Source organism: Phacochoerus africanus, chromosome 15 (assembly GCF_016906955.1).
Source record: "Phacochoerus africanus isolate WHEZ1 chromosome 15, ROS_Pafr_v1, whole genome shotgun sequence".
NCBI lineage: Eukaryota > Metazoa > Chordata > Mammalia > Artiodactyla > Suidae > Phacochoerus > Phacochoerus africanus.
In genome coordinates this window covers 133,569,275-133,586,584 of record NC_062558.1, presented here as the reverse complement: position 1 = coordinate 133,586,584, position 17,310 = coordinate 133,569,275, and the positions used below count along the sequence as shown (strand labels likewise).

The window sequence follows — 17,310 nt, the reverse complement described above, 5'->3', positions numbered from 1 at the left end:
CCACACGTGGGCATGGCTCCCACGCTCAGACTTTGCCACACATCTTCCGTTCCCTGGAGGCCTCCCAGGCACAGCCGGGCATCTGGTCAAAGCCCCATTGTTGTGATGCGGGAAACCTGAGGTGCCGTTCCCAGCATCCACTTGGGACAGAGGGGCTTCCAGCAGAGACGTCAGGAGTTCCTTTACGGCAGCCAGAGGACCCCGTGGTCCAAGTGTCAGGATAAGCCCTTCGTTTTCTGTGTCAGGGCTGCTCCTGGCCTTGGTTACCAAAGGAGGAGGGTTAAGGATGTCACATTCCCTACGGTCCCTCGGCATTGAGATGGCAAAGACCCCAAACATAATGTTCCTCGCGTATTTGCTTGACTTTGTGAAGGTTGGTTAAACCCCTGTTATATCTGAAAAATATGCCGTGTCGGAGGAGTCCCTGTCATGGCTCAGCTGTAATGGATCCGACTAGTATCCCTGGGAATGTGGGTTCGATCCCTGGCCTCATTCAGCGGGTTAAGATCTGGCGTTGCCATGAGCTGTGGTGTAGGTCACAGACACAGCTCGGATCCCATGCTGCTGTGGCTGTGGTATAGCCAGTAGCTGTAGCTCCAATTGGACCCCGGGCCTGGGAACGTCCATATGCTGTGGGTGTGGCCCTAAGAAAAAAGGAAACAAAAAGAAAAATATGCCATGTCAAATAGACCTCCTGGGTTCCAATTCTAGTTCATCACCTAAATGCTGTGTGACTCTGGGCAAGTTACTTGACCTCTCTGAACCTCCATGTGTTCTATGTATAAAATGGGCTTGATGAGAATGGTGGTGGCCATGATGATCATGGCCCCTCTGGGACTATTGTGAGGATTATGTAGATGGTGGATGTGTGTATTCTTTGTCCAGCTTATCGGAAACACTCAGCTATGGTAAGTTTCCACCCCTACTGCCCCCTCTTCCCGTAGCATGCTCACCATGAAACCTCTTTCTCAGCATATCCCTATTCTCCGTGTTACTGTACTCATTACCTTTATTTTCCTTTGCTAGAGATTCAGCCTTCACATACTTTTCAGGTATGTTTCAGCCCTTGGGAAAAGAACAGTTTTAAAGTGGTGGGCATTTGTTCCCGTGAACATTTAAAAACACCTACATTTTAAAGCTTGCCATTTCTTTCTTGGTTTCATACCAAGCAGAGGTGTTTCATTTATCTCCATCTTGGTTTTGTTCTGTACAAAGTAAAAAAATATGTCAATAAAGGCAGATACCTATCTATCTATCAAGAAAATTTCCTAATAGCCGGCTTTTTCAATCCTAACCCTAAAAACAGACAGTAATCTTTACATAAAGTATCTGTTTATTTTTTATGGCTGCTGTGATTAAATTGGGTTTGGACACGGCTGGATTCGTCAGCAGCGGGGTCAGTGGCAATGTTGGGAAGAGCTGGCTGCCACCTCATCACGTTGGCAGCATTTGATTTGTTTCTATCAATTATATTTTCCATTATTTCGGGGACTTTTGTGGCAGAGCCAATGTAGTGGCTCGAGCCTTTTAATCATTCTTTCTGCTGGCGGTGTGATGAAGTCTACAGATTCTCTTTTTGGAGATTAATGAAAGGCAATTTCTAATTTCCTTCCCTCCCCTTCCCCGCTTCTCCTTTGTGTCTGGGTCTCATTCACTCGTTAGCGGTGCACTGACAGGCCTTAGTTAGTGGGGAGTGGGCAGCTGGGAGCAGGGTTCAGCCTGGCTCGAAAGGCACATCGTTTGTAGTGTGTGTGCATTTCAGCTGCAAAGGAATGTGAGACCCTTTTTAAGGCCACCCTCCTGTGTCCTCTCCCCCACAATGAAGACGGACATTGTGACAGCATCGGGCACACAGAGCTTTAAGGAACACTATTGCATCTTGAAGCCGTGATGAGAGCAGGAATCCAGGCAGAGAGAGAACACAGAGGAAGTCTTGTGGTCCCCAGGTGGGACCCGAGGCTGGGGACACACCATCTGGGTCACCCCGTGGCACCTGCCCACATGTTTCCCTTTTTCCTTCTTTTTTTTTTTTGGTTTTTAGGGCCGCACTTGCGGCATATGGAGGGTCCCAGGCTAGGGGTCAAATAGGAACTACAGCCACTGGCCTACACCACAGCCACAGCAACACCAGATCCGAGCCACGTCTGTGACCTATAGCACAGCTCATGGCAACGCTGGATCCTTAACCCACTGAGGGAGGCCAAGGATTGAACCTGCATCCTCATGGATGCCAGTCAGATTCATTTGCGCTGAGCCATGATGGAAACTCCTACGTTTCCCTTTTGAAGCCATTTCTTACCAAGAATTCTCAGCCACATGACATTCGAGGATGGGCAGGCGTTCGGCGTTAAAAAGACAGCCTGGCTTGAGTTTTCCATCCTTCTGGCTTCTCATCATTTTGACAATTCTGCTAGCACTTCTGGGGCTTTGAAGGCACGCACTTATTGCCAAAGGGCAGGCCCATCTCAGGATTTTTCAGTATCACATTGATTTATTTGCCCTGCCCGTGCTGACCGGTGGGCGGACGTCCGTGGCCTCCCCAAGTTCTCTGTCCTTCTGCACTTCCGGTTCCACCCGATGAGCTGACCTGGCATCTTGACCAACCTTCTTCAACCAGACCAGGCCCTTCCAAGGATTTCCCATTCCCTTGACACTGTCCCATCCCCTTTTATCCCACCACTGGCATTGTCCTGATTTTAAGACAAATGTGACCAGAGACCCCTCACTGCTGACATATGACTGGTTTGACTCTGGCATCAGATAGAGAGAGTGGCCTTATATTTTATGCCATTTTGTCTGTGATCTTATCAGTTAGGCAGCAGACTGATACAAAATTGCTCCTTTTTTTTTTTTTTTTTGTATCTTTAGGGTCGTCCCTGTGGCATATGCAGGTTCCCAGGCTAGGAGTTGAATCAGAGCTCTAGCCCTGGTCTACACCACAGCCACAGCAATACAGGATCCAAGCCGCTTCTGCAACCTACACCACAGCTCATGGCAATACCAGATCCATAACCCACTGAGTGAGGCCAGGGATCGAACCTGCGTCCTCATGGATGCTAGTCACATTCATTTCTGCTAAGCCATGATGGGAACTCCCAGAATTGCTCTTGGCACCCACAGCTGTGAGTTTTAAACAGACGTTTGTGTGGAAGACCGCATCATGAGCGCTCCAAGGACGACACATGAGCACCGAGGCTGGTGGACGCACAGGAGGACCTGCTTTTTCCCAGTTGACCCAGGGAAACCAGCCCACCTGCCTTCCGCTGCCAGTGGCCTTGACCCTCAGAACCCAGAGAGGACGTGGTGGAGGCGCTGGAGAGCCCTCCCGCCGTCACACAGAACACAGCCGCACGTGTTCTTGCTCGTGACCTGTTCCCCCCAAACAAACATGTTGGGAAGGGAGCCACTGGAACTGTATGCCATCTGACATTCATTTACTAATTTTGCAAATGTTGGGTACTGTTGTGGGCTGAAGGGAACCCCTCAAAAATACACCCACTCCCTAATCTCCAGAACCTCTGAGTGTGACCTTGTTTGGGAAATGAGTCTGTAGTTGTAACTAAGCGTCTCAAGATGAGGTCATCGTGGGTCACCTAGATGGGCCCTAAGATCAGTGACAAATGTCCTTATAAGGGACAGAAGAGGAGAAGACAGACACTGAGGCAGAAGATGAAGACAGGGGCGGAGATGGGAGGGATGTGGCCACAAGCCGAGGAACGAGCCAGGGTCTACCAGAAGCCGGAAGAAACAAGGCAGAGCCTTTGGAAGGAGTGTGGCCTCACCAGTACCTTGATTTCAGACTCCTGGCCTCTAGACCTATGAGAAGATCATTTAGTGCTGCTCTAAATCACCCAAGCTGTGGGCATTTGTATCATCAGCCCTAAGAGGCTAATACAGGGACCAAGCCTTATCAAACTCATGCCAGGATTCATGAGGCTGTCTGCTTTCCAGCCAGGTGGTCGGGGCATCTGCCCTTTGGTCCCCAAGGCAGTGACGAGCTGGGGCTGGACATTACAACACACCTGGGTTCAAACCCTCACTCTGTCCAGACACGTGACTCTAGATACATTCATCCCTTAGCTGTTCTCAGACTCAATTCTCTGAGCTGTAAAATCGGGCTATACTACCTGCTTCTCTGCTGGGTTTGTGCTAGAGTAAGTGACCTTGGATGCGGAGGGTGAAAGATGGGTCCTGGCTTATGTAAATAGACACTCACCAAGTGGTGGTACGGATAGCTATGTTTATGAATTAGAATAGAAAACTCGGTTAAAAAGCTGTAGCTGAGAGCAGCGTGTGTATTGAGCTGAATGTAATTAAATGCTAAAGACCCATAGTATTAGCGAATGATACCTTTATCCTAAAAAAAAATAGTATTAAACTATTATTAAATTATTCATAAAATAAAAATAATTGTATCTCAAAAGCACTTAGGAGCTTCTGCCATGGCTCAGTAGGTTAGGAACCCAACATAGTGTTTGTGAAGATGTGGGTTCAATCCCTGGCCTCACTCAGTGGGTTAAGGATTCGGCATTGCTGCAAGCCATGGAATAGGTCAAAGATGTAGCTCAGGCCCTGCATGACTATGGCTGTGGTGTAAGCCAGCAACTGCAGCTCTGGTTCAACCCCTAGCCTGGGAACTTCCATATGCTGCAGGTGCGGCCCCAAAAGGGAAAAAATAAAAATATAATAAAAAGCTCTTATTTTAGTCCTTCTTTTGTCAAAAATGTTCTCATACGTTCCCCATCTTCCCCATCAAGCCATTCCGGCAGCATATTTCTCCCTCTCTCTCTCTCTCTCTCTCCCCAGCAGCATCTTTCTCTCTCTCTCTCTCTCTCTCTCTCTCTCTCTCTCTCTCTCTCTCTCTCTCTCAAGCCCCCATTCTGTCCCCCAGCAGCAGCTCTGATTAATTTTTTTGTCTTGAGTCGCTACTCGATACCTCCTTGTTCAAACAAAGTCCTCTGTCACCTTCTTGAATTCTTGCTGCCTCCCGGTGCCGCTCTGAGCACCGTTCAGTCAAAATGTTGTCCGCTCGACTCGGCAGGTCTGAACGACTTCAGCTACCTTCACACCAACTGCTTCGAGCTGTCCATCTACGTGGGCTGTGACAAGTACCCGCACGAGAGCGAGCTGCCCGAGGAGTGGGAGAATAATCGGGAATCCTTGATCGTGTTCATGGAGCAGGTATGACGTGGGCACAGGGCTGTGATGGGGGCCAGCTAAGGAAGGAAGCTCTTCCGTGGTCAAAAGCCTAGATCAAATGAGTGCTTTGACTGTGGCCGCTGTCCCTGGCTGGCGACTAGAGTCGGAAGAAGCAGTTGTCTGCAGTTCTAAGTCAGTGTCGATGGCTCCCCCTGGTTCATGGTGAGGGAGACTGCTTCCAAGGTTCTAGGATGCTGCTGTGGCAGGGGGAGGAAGTGACATGTGTCCAGCCAGCTGGCCCAGGTCCCTTGTATTCGTCTGCAAGGGCTGCTTGAGGAAATACACAGGCTGGGGGGCTTACACAACAGAAGTTATGGTTCTAGAGGCTAGAAGTCCAAAATTAAGGTATCCGCAGGTGCTTTCATCTGAGGCCTCTCTCCTTGGCCTGCAGACGGCCACCCTCTCACTGTGTCCTCACGTGGTCTTACCTGTGTGCACACATTCCTGGTGCCCTGTGTGTCCAAATCTCCTCTTCTCATAAGGACCCCAGTCAGATTACAAGGCCCACTCTTAGGGATTATTTTAACTTCATCAGCTCTTTAAAGACGCAGAGTCCAAATGAGTCGCTTTCTAGGGTGCTGGGGGTAAGGACTTCAGCATGTGGATTTGAGGGGCACCCAGTTCTCCCCATAACAACGCTGAGGCTGAAGAACACTGCTGCAGGTGGCAGAATGTCACCTGGAACAGTTCTAACAAGTGCCTGCAGAGGTCCTGCTTGTCGCTGGTGAGGAAGCCCTGCCATGTAGGTCAGGACCCCTGCCTGCCCTCCTTTCCTCCTGCTCTCAAGGACACGCCTGGGTTGTGGCATTGAGCAGACTGGTTCTAGTTTGCTACTAAAACTAACCAAATAAACCCCGTGCCCCACTGAGGAGTAGACTCACAGAGGCCAGAGAAATGAAAGTGAATGTTGGGAACAAACCCAACTAGCATCCATGAAGATGTGGGTTTGATCCCTGGCCTCACTCAGTGGGTTAGGGATCCACTGTTGTCGGAAGCTGTGGTGTAGGTTGCAGATGTAGCTCAGATCCCACGGTGCTGTAGCTATGGTGTAGGCCAGCACCTGCAGCTCTGATTCCATCCCTAACCTGGAAACTATCATATGCTGCAGATGCAGATCTTAAAACAAAAACAAAAAAAATAGTGACTGTTGAACTTCGTATGACTCTGCTGTGACTCCCATTCACCAGGAAGATCCCAAGGCTCTCGGGGTGATTGCCTTTCTTCCATGGGTTCTCATAGATGAGTCAGAAGAAGCAACCAGCTAAGGGCTTGGCTTGCCGGCTTCCTGGCATCTCCACCTACACACGGGTGGCAGAGTCCAGCACCGGGATGCAGCATCCAAGTCTGATCCATGAGGGTCCTGGGGGCGGGGAGGGGGTCAGTGCAGCTGCAGCACACCCTGCAAGCACACCCCGCTGGCACACACCACTGGCACACCCCTCTGGCACACCCCACATGCACACCCCTGCTGGCACACCCTGCTGGCGCGGAAGGATGGGAACCTGCTCTGTCCTCTCAGACATCCAAAGTGATGATCCATGGAGGTCCTGTCGTGGCTCAGTGGGTAACAAATCCGACTAGGAACCATGAGGTTTCAGGTTTGACCCTGGCCTTGCTCAGTGGGTTAAGGATCCGGCATTGCCGTGAGCTATGGTGTGGATCACAGACATGGCTCAGATCCTGCGTTGCTGTGACTCTGGCGTAGGCTGGCAGCTACAGTTCCGATTAGACCCCTAGCCTGGGAATCTCCATATGCCACAGGTGTGGCCCTGGAAAAAGACAAAAAAAAAGACACACAAAAAAGTGATGATCCTAGTTTAGCCAATTAACCTCCAATTTCCAGGCATAGGACTATGTCTAAAGAATGTCAATGGCAGCATTGGGATGTCACTTTGGCTCTTCAAATGGGGAAACTGAGGCACGAGGTTCAGAGTTGGTGCGTGTCATGTGTCATGGCACCTCAGGGGAAGGGGGCTACAGACTGAGTTAGGACTTTCCAGAAACATCTTGGAGTCTCTTCTCGCCTCTTTGACTCTTAAAGTCACTTAGTCTACATATTAATCTATACAGTCCAGGAAAGTCAAATGTGCCTATAAAATTAAATTCTATTTTTGCTGGATATGTGGCTTTTTTTGTTTTGGGTTTTTTGTTTGTTTGTTTGGGTTTTTAGGGCCATACCTGCAGCATATGGAGGTTTCCAGGCTAGGGGTCAAATCGGAGCTGCAGCTGCCAGCCTAGGCCACGGCCACAGCAACGCCATATCCGAGCTGCACCTGCAGCCTACACTGCAACACAGGGCAACACTGGATTCTTAACCCACTGACTGAGGCCAGGGATCAAACCTGTGTCCTCATGGATGCTAGTCAGATTCATTTTTGCTGAGCCACACTGGGAACTCCTGCTGGATGTATTTTTTATGAACCATCTCTCATCCTAATATTTTCTAATATTCTGGAATATTTTAACTACAGTCAAAGACTTTCCAGTAGATGGACCCTGAACGAATACAGAAATTTATACACCACGTCTACACAGGCCAGGGAGCTTCTGAGCCAGATGTGGCTTCGTCGGGGCTCTTGGTGGCCTTGGGCTGGTGTTAGGGTAATTGCTCTCTTGTGCTGGTTGGTCGAGCGAGTCGGTGAACTCACCTGTTTCTCCTCATTTTTGCTGAGCAGGTTCATCGGGGCATCAAAGGCGTGGTGAGAGACTTGCACGGGAAAGGAATTCCAAACGCTGTTATCTCTGTAGAAGGCATTAACCATGACATCCGCACAGGTAACTGTGAATGTATGCAGACTCTTTCTCAGGAGGAAATAGCCAATTTCTTTCAGGAGTTTTGCTAGACTGAAAACCACAAGTCGACGTCCAGCAGCGTATTCCTTAGACCTGTCTTAGCTCTTTCCTCTCGCTTTCCTAGAAAGCAAGGTTTTCTGGCTTCTCTCTGTCCCTTATTCCAGTGAAAACCGGAAGCTCAGAGGCTGGAGGACCCAGTGAAGGTTCAGGAGGCGGGGGTGGGGGGCTGGGTTTCAGTGCCAGAGCCATGGCGTGACGTTTCTGTCCTCACTCCGGAGCTTCGGTGCTGCTGGGAAACAGCTCTGCAGACACTCCGAGCATCAGCGCAAGGCTGCCCAGTTCTTTGCTCATTAGAAAGTGATATAAAAACAAGCCTAGGCTTTCCCTCGTGCCCCAGGACTGTCGTCACTTGGGATGGCACTTGATGTATTCAGGGAGAAATGGAGAAACAGTGACCTTGGCTTTGATGGAGGATGTGGCGGCGTGATGCAATGGCAGATGCACGTGGAAAAGAATTGGTTAGACACTTAGGCCAGATTGTCAGCAAGAGTTCTGATGGGGATGGGGGGGCCATGGCCATGTGTAAAGTTACACATGGAGGTTTCCGGATGTGGGGGGAAATTTTGGGGTGCGCTGCGTCCAGTTGGGGGGTGCTCTGCTTTGCTCTGAGCTGCAGTGCTCGGGGCACTGGGTCCTGCATTGGTCCCAGTGGGTGTCAGGACACATGACCACAAACTGGGGAGCTTTAAGAAAGAGAAATGTGTTCTCTCACAGTTGCGGGGAGACCTCAATCTGAAATCAAGGTGTCGTAAGGTTGCGCTCCCCTGGATCCTGGCGGGGGGCGGGGGGGCAGGGGGGACTCCTTTGGTTCTTCCAGCTCCAGATGACTTCAGGCCTTCCTGAGCTTCCTTGGATGTGTCACTCCTGCCTCTGCCTTCGTTTTCTTCTGGCTCCTCCTCTTCTGTCTCTGATGAGGACACTTGTCATTGAATTCAGGACCCACCACCTAGTCCAGGGTGATCTCATCTTGAGATTCTTAATGACATCTGCAAAGACCCTTTTTCCAAAGAGGGTCAATTCACAGGTCCTGGGTAGTAGGATGCGGGCCATCTGCAGGTGAGAGTTGGGGTGGGGAGAGGGGCCTCAGTGAACCTGGGGTAGGTCCCGCCCAGGTGGAGAGAACAGACTCATCTGCGAGAGAAAGGACATCGTGGTTGCCATAGAAAAACCACTCCGCCCACAGGTGCACTTGAACTGGCAGAAACAAGACGACACCGACTTGGCCTGACCTGCACTTGGTGATTTAAGGGCTGATGCTGCGCTGGGACGGCCATCCGCCTGGCCATTATGTGATGATCCCCAGAGGGCACAGGGGGAGGCCCAGCGGGGCTTGAGCCTCGAGCTTGAGACTCTGCATGCAGTGCCCGTTCCCTTGTCCCCACGCTGTTCCTCCTGAGGGAGGGAGGGGCCTTTGCCTGCTAGCTGTTCACAGACACCCTGTCCCCCAAAACTGACCCCATTTGCCCTACGAGGACACGGAGGCTCTGGGCGTTAGGACGGAGGAGGCTGGGGCGCAGACCTGGCCTGGGTGTTCTTCAGACCCGCGTGCCTGGCAGAGAGGGCCCGTTACTGTGCAAATGGGGCAAGTGCACGTGAAATGTCACAAAGCCATAGATTGAAGTGTGAGGCGGTGAATCGCGAATCATCTTTTTCAAGGCAGCTGCCTATTTCTTCATTCAGCCCTGTTCCCTGACTGTCCCCAGCACCTGCCCTCCAGGACTTCATGGCCACTGGGCGAGGGGCAACACATGGGGTGGGATGGCATTTGGTACCAGTAGCCCCTTGTAGGCACACACTGATTCATTTGTTCATTCACTTAGTCATTCAGTCATTCATTCAACAAATACAGATGGTGAACTTGTCATGGCCCAGACACGAGAGGTGCAGGTGAGCCTTGTGAATGACACGGGCTGTTTGGTCTGGTTCTGCAGAGGACTGGTATTCTATTTATTTTTATTTTTAATTTATTTTATTGAAGTATAGTTGGTTGACAATGTTGTGTTAATTTCTGCTCTACAGCAAAGTGATTCAGTTTTACACATACCCAGTCTTTTTCATATTCTTTTCCGTTACGGTTTATCACAGGATATTGAATATAGGTCCCTGTGCTACACAGTAGGCCCTTTTGCTGTTTATCCATTCTGTGTATAATAGTTTGCGTCTGCTAACCCCAAATTCCCCGTCCATTCCTCTCCACCCCATCCTTGGCAACCACAAGTCTGTTCTCTTTGTCTCTGAGTCTGTTTCTGTTTCACAGATAAATTCATTTGTGTCGTATTTTAGATTCCACATGCAAGTGATAACATGTGATATTTGTCTTTCTCTTTCTGACTTATTTCACTTATTATGATAATCCCTAGGTCCACCCATGTTGGTGCAAATGGCATTATTTTATTCTTTTTCATGGATGAACAATATTCCATTGTATATGTGCACCGCATCTTCTTAATCCATGAACCTCCATACTGTTTTCCATAGTGATTGTACCAATTTACATTCCCACCAACGGTGTAGGAGGGTTCCCTTTTCTCCACACCCTCTCCAGCATTCATTATTTGTAGATTTATTAAAGACGGCCATTCAGACCAGTGTGAGATGGTACCTCCTTGTAGTTTTGATTTGCGTTTCTTTAACAATTAGAGATATTGAGCATCTTTCCACATGCCTATTAGCCATCTGTATCGGGCTTGTATTTTAAACATTATTAATGAGCTTCTGCATAAAAGAGTGATTCGTCAACAAGCTTGGAACATTCCTTGGGCTGTTAGTGCCTTGTACGCAATGTGAGGAAACAAGAGTTTTCCTGGGAGCAGGAGATAAAACATCCCCCGGGCCCCACAAGCCTGCACAGAGTGCTTTGCCTAATGAGCTTGGAATTTCAAGCCCCTGTCATCGCGGAGACAGTTTTGATGAGCTAATGGGAAACACATCCCTTCTCCTCTCACTCCTCCTGTAACTAATTCCCAGTGTGTTCTCACCGTGAGGAATCCATGCTTCGTGGATGGTGCTGTATTGTGTTGGTTTCAGCGTCCTTGCGTGCTCAACATAAGCTCCGAATTTGCCTGGATTTCCGTCTGAGGTTTATGTGATCTGACAAGCTTTATTCCAGGAGGGATTTTGCATAAACTAAACAGGGGTAGTCAATGGAATTCCACAGAAAAGAGGCTTTCGAAATACATGTAAATAGGTTGGCCAAACACTGAGCTCAGAATGCCATGTGACTGTCCTTTGTTTGGGGGACGTGAACCTGACCTGCTAATGGCCATCCATTAAGGCCCAGGTAGTCCCTTCCCTCCATAGTGACAGGCGATGCCAGCGAGGTGCCCACCTCCCCCAGCAGCTCCACAGAACACACAGCCCTGAACACACACCTGACAGGGCGCCAGGATGTGATAGAAAGGTGGCTGGCACAGCAAAGGCGGGTCGGTGGGGGTGGCGTGAGAGGGAGCCTTTGCCATTGTGTGGAGAAAAAGAATTACAGAGCCTTCTTAGAAACATAAATTTGAATCTGTCGTGCTGACAGGCATTTATTTATTATAGGTTTCTTTTTCTTTCTTCTATTTTTTTTGTCTTTAGGAACACACCTGCGGCATATGGAAGTTCCCAAGCTAGGGTTCAAATGGGAGCTACAGCTGCTGGCCTACACCACAGCCACAGCCACCCCTGATCCTAGCCGTGTCTGCAACCTATACCACAGCCCATGGCAACGCAAAACCCTTAACCACTGAGCGAGGCAAGGGATCGAACCTGCGTCCTTATGGATGCTAGTCGGGTTCGTTGCCACTGAGCCACAATGGGAACCCCCAATTTATTATAGGTTTCCTTCCCTTCCTCTGGGTCCCTGAGCACCTCCCTTGGTGAGAACCTGGGCTGCCCCTTCCCTGGAGTGTTTCAAACTGGCCTCCACGTGCCCTCGAGGTGGGCGCTTCCATGGAGGTCTTGCCTCCGTCCACCTGGCGTTCAGGGAGGTCATAGTACTGACACACCCAAGTGTCAGGCCTTAAGAAGCCCACCGCTTTACCAGGGCCAGGACCGGACAGGGAGGCCACTCACAATCGGGACACGTGGTCTGCAACATGCAGGGGCGGCTCCCGCAGGTTTGCCCGGGGAGCTGGGGGCCTGGAGAGATGGCTCAGAGGGTGCCTGCCCTGGGAGGCGCAGGCCATCTGATTGCAAGACAGAGGAGGTTGGAGTTCCCATTGCGGCTCAGTGCGTTAAGGACCCGATGTTGTCTCTGTGAGAGTGCAGGTTCAATCCCTGGCCTCCCTCAGTGGGTAAAGGATCTGGTGCAGCCATAAGCTGTGGTGTAGGTCACAGATGCAGCTCAGATCCAGTGCTGCTGTGACTGTGGCATGGGCCGGCAGCTGCAGCTCCAATTCCACCCCGGCCCAGGAACTTCCACATGCTGCAGGTGCAGCCATAAAAAGAAAAAGAGAGAAAAAAAAAAAAAGTGGCTGGACATGGCTTTGGGCTTCTGAAAAGCCACAAAGTGGCACTTTATCTTTATTTAGTTGAGAACTGAACCATGCTTTTTTTTTTTTTGGATCAATACCTCTTTTTTAAAGTTTGTTTTATTAACATGTAGCTGATCTACAGTGTTGTGTTAGTTTCTGCTGTAAAGCAATGTGATTCGGTTACACAGATACACACTTTTCCCTATTCTTTTCCTTATGGTTTCTTACAGGAGATTGAATATCGTTCCCTGTGCTTTGCACTAGGACCGTGGTGTTTAGCCAGTCTGTGTGTAATCGTTGGCATTCTCACTGCACAAAGACCCAGGGCACGGTGCTGAGAAATCCCGGGTGCCACCTGCCTTGTTGTGGGCACAGGACTCTCACGGTGAGGCCTGTTCACCAGGTAGCAGGCCATATGAACGTGTGGCGGACAGCTGCCTGCCTGGCTCACTTGTCACGACGCCTTGTGCCCCCGTGAGTGCACTGCACCGCGTGGGGCATCTCAGATGAATGACGACTGTGATGTGAGTTTAAACATGACACTTCCGGGAGTTCCCGTGGTGGCTCAGCAGGTTAGGAACCCAACTAGTAGCCATGAGAATGCGGATTCCATCCCTGCCTCGCTCAGTGGTTTGAGGATCCGACGTTGACGTGAGCTGTGGTGTCGGTCACAAATGCAGCTCAGACCCGGTGTGGCTGTGGCTGTGGCTGTGGCAAAAGCCAGCGGCTGCAGTTCTCATTCAGCACCTGGCCTGGGAACTTGCATAGGCCGCAGGTGCAGCCCTAAATAAATAAATAATTTAAAAAGCAAAACAAAGAAAGAAAGAAAGAAACGTGCTGCATGCACATGTACAAGGGAGCTATACCCGTGTACGAAGGAGCTGTTTATTCCCACAGTCCCAGAGTTCTCCTCCACCCTTAGAAGGCGTCGCGCCTTGTTTAGATGAGTAAGCCTTCCCCAGGCGACGTAGCTCTTCCTCTCCGTTGCCCTTTCTCTTTCGACGGTGCAGGACAGATGGTCATAAGAAAGAAAACCACCCTGACGCTGGAAGCCCAGCTGATCACTAGCTGTGTGGCCTTGTGGAGGATGTCACACTTCTCTGGGCATCCAGTTACGGACACAGAAAAAGGGGATCGCCGTACAGCCTGCATCAGAGCTGGGCTTAGAGGGGTCGGTGGATCGGTGCCTGCCTCCAGCTTCTTGGGCCACGTGGGAGTCGCTGTCCCCTTTTCTGTCTTGAAGCCTCTTTAATGTCAGGGATCCAGGTGTTCTCAGCTGGTATAGGGGGAGCAGTGGCCTTAGCCTAGAACCCCGCTTATGCAACAAGGGTCTAGCCTTGATCTCAGGATGGACATGGGACCGGTTAGGTGCCTGCTGGGTCCACGTGTACCTGCTGCTGCAGCCCCCTTTCTTCATAGACGACCATGGAAGGAGGTGCAGACCCAGGGCCTCCTCCCAGGTCATCGGGCCCTCGCCTTCTGTCATCTTTTCCTTCTCTTTTTCAGAAGTGAAGAGCCCCACCCCTAAATTACTATTTTATATTTATCTCCCTGCTAAGGGAAGCCGGGAAGCCAGGCACAGATGGCTTTTCAAGATGGCATTCTGTGGCAAGGGCATGCTGGTTAGAAGTTCAAGTTCATCATGAATGGTGTGTATTGTCTCGAGAAAGGAATGTGAGCCATCATTTCTCCGTCTCTGCTCATGTGTATTAACACGGCGGGGAGCCTACCCCCCACCCCCTGCCTGTTAAAACCATTAAGTCGGCTTCCAAAAAGGAAAACATCCTGGCTTCCAAAATGCATTAAGAATTTGCATCTGCAGGAGCTCAAATTCCACACTGCCTGCCTGCCAGTCTCTGGCCAGGAGACAGGTCTTGGAATAACAGAGCTGGTGGTATCTGTGTTAGAACAGAGCTGCTCTGAGTTCCCCTGCTTTCTTTTCACAGCCGGTGATGGGGATTACTGGCGCCTCCTGAACCCTGGTGAGTATGTGGTCACAGCCAAGGCAGAAGGTTTCACCTCGTCTACCCGGAACTGCATGGTCGGCTATGATATGGGGGCCACGCGGTGCGACTTCACGCTCAGCAAAACCAACCTGGCCAGAATCAGAGAGATCATGGAGAAGTTTGGCAAGCAGCCTGTCAGCCTGCCAGCCAGGCGACAGAAGCTGCGGGGGCGGAAGAGACGACAGCGTGGGTGACCTCGCAACTCTTGAGTCATGTTCCGGACCCCTGCAAATTAAACCACTCTGGCTGTAGCTCCATAGAGGACTCGCTCCTTGTTGTTTTCTCTGTGATTCAAGAAGACCTGGGAGAATCTGTGCATTGCAAGGCTAGTCCCAAGGGGAGGTCTAGGGTAGTTTCTTGGGCGGAGCAGGAGAAGAAGGCTAGTGGGGCCGAGAGAGTGAGAAAATTCAGGACGTCAACCTGGGAGTCTGGGAAAGAGAGGAGCTTGCCTGTTGAAGGCTTCCTGGCTGCACAGGAAGGGAAACTGGTGCTTCTCCTGTTTGCGTGACAGCAAGAGTTCCCCGTGCATTTGCAATTTGCATGACTAAAAGGCAACATTCCCAGGGCTCTGCCATCCCAAATATGACTGTTCAAGAGGCTCCCGGGTATTCTAAGAGAATCCACCCTCTCTGGCCCCAGGACATTCTAAGCTGCTGCAAATAAATCCTGTCTCTGTTGACAATAGAGACGTTACCAAGTGAGCATCAGTGAGCCTCTTGAATGGGTTTAGCTTCCCTTTCAACAAAGGATCCTGCTCATGAAAGGAGACAAAGGCTGAAATAATTCAAGAGTGAGTGCAGGCAGCAGGCATGCACTGGGGCTCATGGCCTGCAGTGGGGTCCGCAGGGAACCCCCCAACCTTCCTGTGCTGCAGTAGTTCTGGGAGGCTCCCTGGGTGGGGAGAGCAGGAGGGGCCAGCCTACCTAAGGAACCAGATCCCTTCACCTGGCTCTCCTTTTTGACCTGCTGGGACTTGGAAAGATCTGGAAGGGCACTGACCTACAATGCTGTCTGTTCAGTAGATCTCCCCTTTGCTGGAAACAGGATCCGAAGCTGGCCTGACATCACTCTGGGAGTGATTTTTGGTGTGTGGGCTGCCAGACCCTCCAGATTCAACTCAGTTTGATGAAAAGCTCTTAGAACGACCTCTGAGCATCCACATGGAAGGGGTTAGTGAATCGCCGTGCCAGAAAACAATTTGTCTCACTTTTTCTTAGTGTCGCTGCCTCACTGACCTGGGCAGAATAGAAAAATAAAGAAAGCAAATGGCAAGATGCTTCTAGCGTGTGGTTGTCCTGGGTAGACTCGCGGCCACCCAAAGGCCACACCCCACCCTCTCAGTCACCCTGGAGAAGCCCCCGCCTGCTCGAGAAGGGACAAACTCCCCCCGCCCTCTGCCGTTCAAGCTCTGCAGGGGTGCTGCCAGCTCTCTGTCTTCCGCCTCCTTCCTGGAGGAGCCTGTGCTGGGGTGAAATCATCCTGACACTCGGGACCCACTAGTAACTCGGGGACGCCAGTGAGCACCTTTCCAGAAATATCCTCATGTCGGAGTTCCTGCTGTGGCGCAGCGGAAACGAATCAGACTAGGAGCCAGGAGGTTTCGGGTTCGATCCGTGGCCTCACTCAGTGGGTTCAGGATCCAGCATTGCCACAAGCTGTGGTGTAGGTCACAGACGCGGCTTGGATCCCATGTTGCTGTGGCTGTGGTGTAGGCTGGCAGCTCCAGCTCCAATTAGACCCCCAGCTTGGGAACCTCCATGGGCCACGGGTGCAGCCCTAAAAAGAGAAAAAAGGAAAGAAAAAAAAAATCCTCATGTCACTTTGGGGCAATCTACACTAGAGATGGGCAAACTTTTCTTATAAGGGATCAGATTATAAATATTTTTATAATATTTATAATAGGCTTTGCAGGCCATTGAGTCTCTGTCACGAGTACTTAACTCTTGAAGCACAAGAGCAGACTCACACTGTAGATACACCAGTGAGCAAGGCTGTGTTCCAGGACATTAGTTATAAAAACATGTGGTGGCTGGAATTGGCCCCCACATCCAGGGGGCATAGTTAGCTGACCCCTGCTACCTACCAGAACTAATAGAACTTTCTGCAACAATGGAAATATTCTTTTCTTTTTTCCTTTTCTTTTCTTTCTTTTTTTTTTTTTTTTTTGTTGCACCTGCAGCACATGGAAGTTCCCAGGCTAAGGGTTGAATCAGAGCTGCAGCCGAGGCCTATGTCACAGCCACAGGCACTACAATACCAGATCTGAGCCACATCTGCAACCTAACACCTCAGCTTGCAGCAACATTGGATCCTTAACCTGCTGAGCAAGGCCAGGGATCAAACCTGCATCCTCATGGACACTGTGTCGGGTTCTTAACTTGCTGAGCCACAATGGGAGCTCCAGGAGTTGCCGTTGTGGCTCAGTGGTTAACAAATCTGACTAGGAACCATGAGGTTGCGGGTTCGATCCCTGGCCTTGCTCAGTGGGTTAAGGATCTGGCGTTGCCGAGAGCTGTGGTATAGGTTGTAGACACGGCTTGGATCCCGCGTTGCTGTGGCTCTGGCGTAGGCCGGCGGCTACAGCTCTGATTAGACCCCTAGCCTGGGAACCTCCATATGCCGCGGGAGCGGCCCTGGAAAAGGCGGAAAGACAAAAACAAAAACAAAAAAACAATGGGAGCTCCAGCAATGAAGATGTTTGATTCTGGTGTGTTACACATGTGGCCATGGAGCACTTGAAAAGTGGCCTGTGCAACTTGGGAACAGCCCTTCTAGTTGTATAATTTTAATGAGTTTAA

The 17,310-nt window shown here is 50.5% G+C and overlaps 1 protein-coding gene across 2 annotated transcripts in view; it reads left to right on the top strand.

Annotated features, from left to right (window-relative positions):
* CPXM2 (carboxypeptidase X, M14 family member 2) overlaps positions 1 to 15,784 on the top strand; it is a 132,553-nt gene extending 116,769 nt beyond the window's left edge. For both annotated transcript variants that reach the window (XM_047760074.1, XM_047760073.1), the window contains 3 exons: positions 5,042 to 5,181; positions 7,875 to 7,974; positions 14,453 to 15,784. In XM_047760074.1, the coding sequence (XP_047616030.1) occupies positions 5,042 to 5,181; positions 7,875 to 7,974; positions 14,453 to 14,706 (494 nt within the window). In that variant the 3' untranslated portion in view covers positions 14,707 to 15,784. The remainder of the gene's footprint in view (positions 1 to 5,041; positions 5,182 to 7,874; positions 7,975 to 14,452) is intronic.
* Positions 15,785 to 17,310: the final 1,526 nt, after the last annotated feature.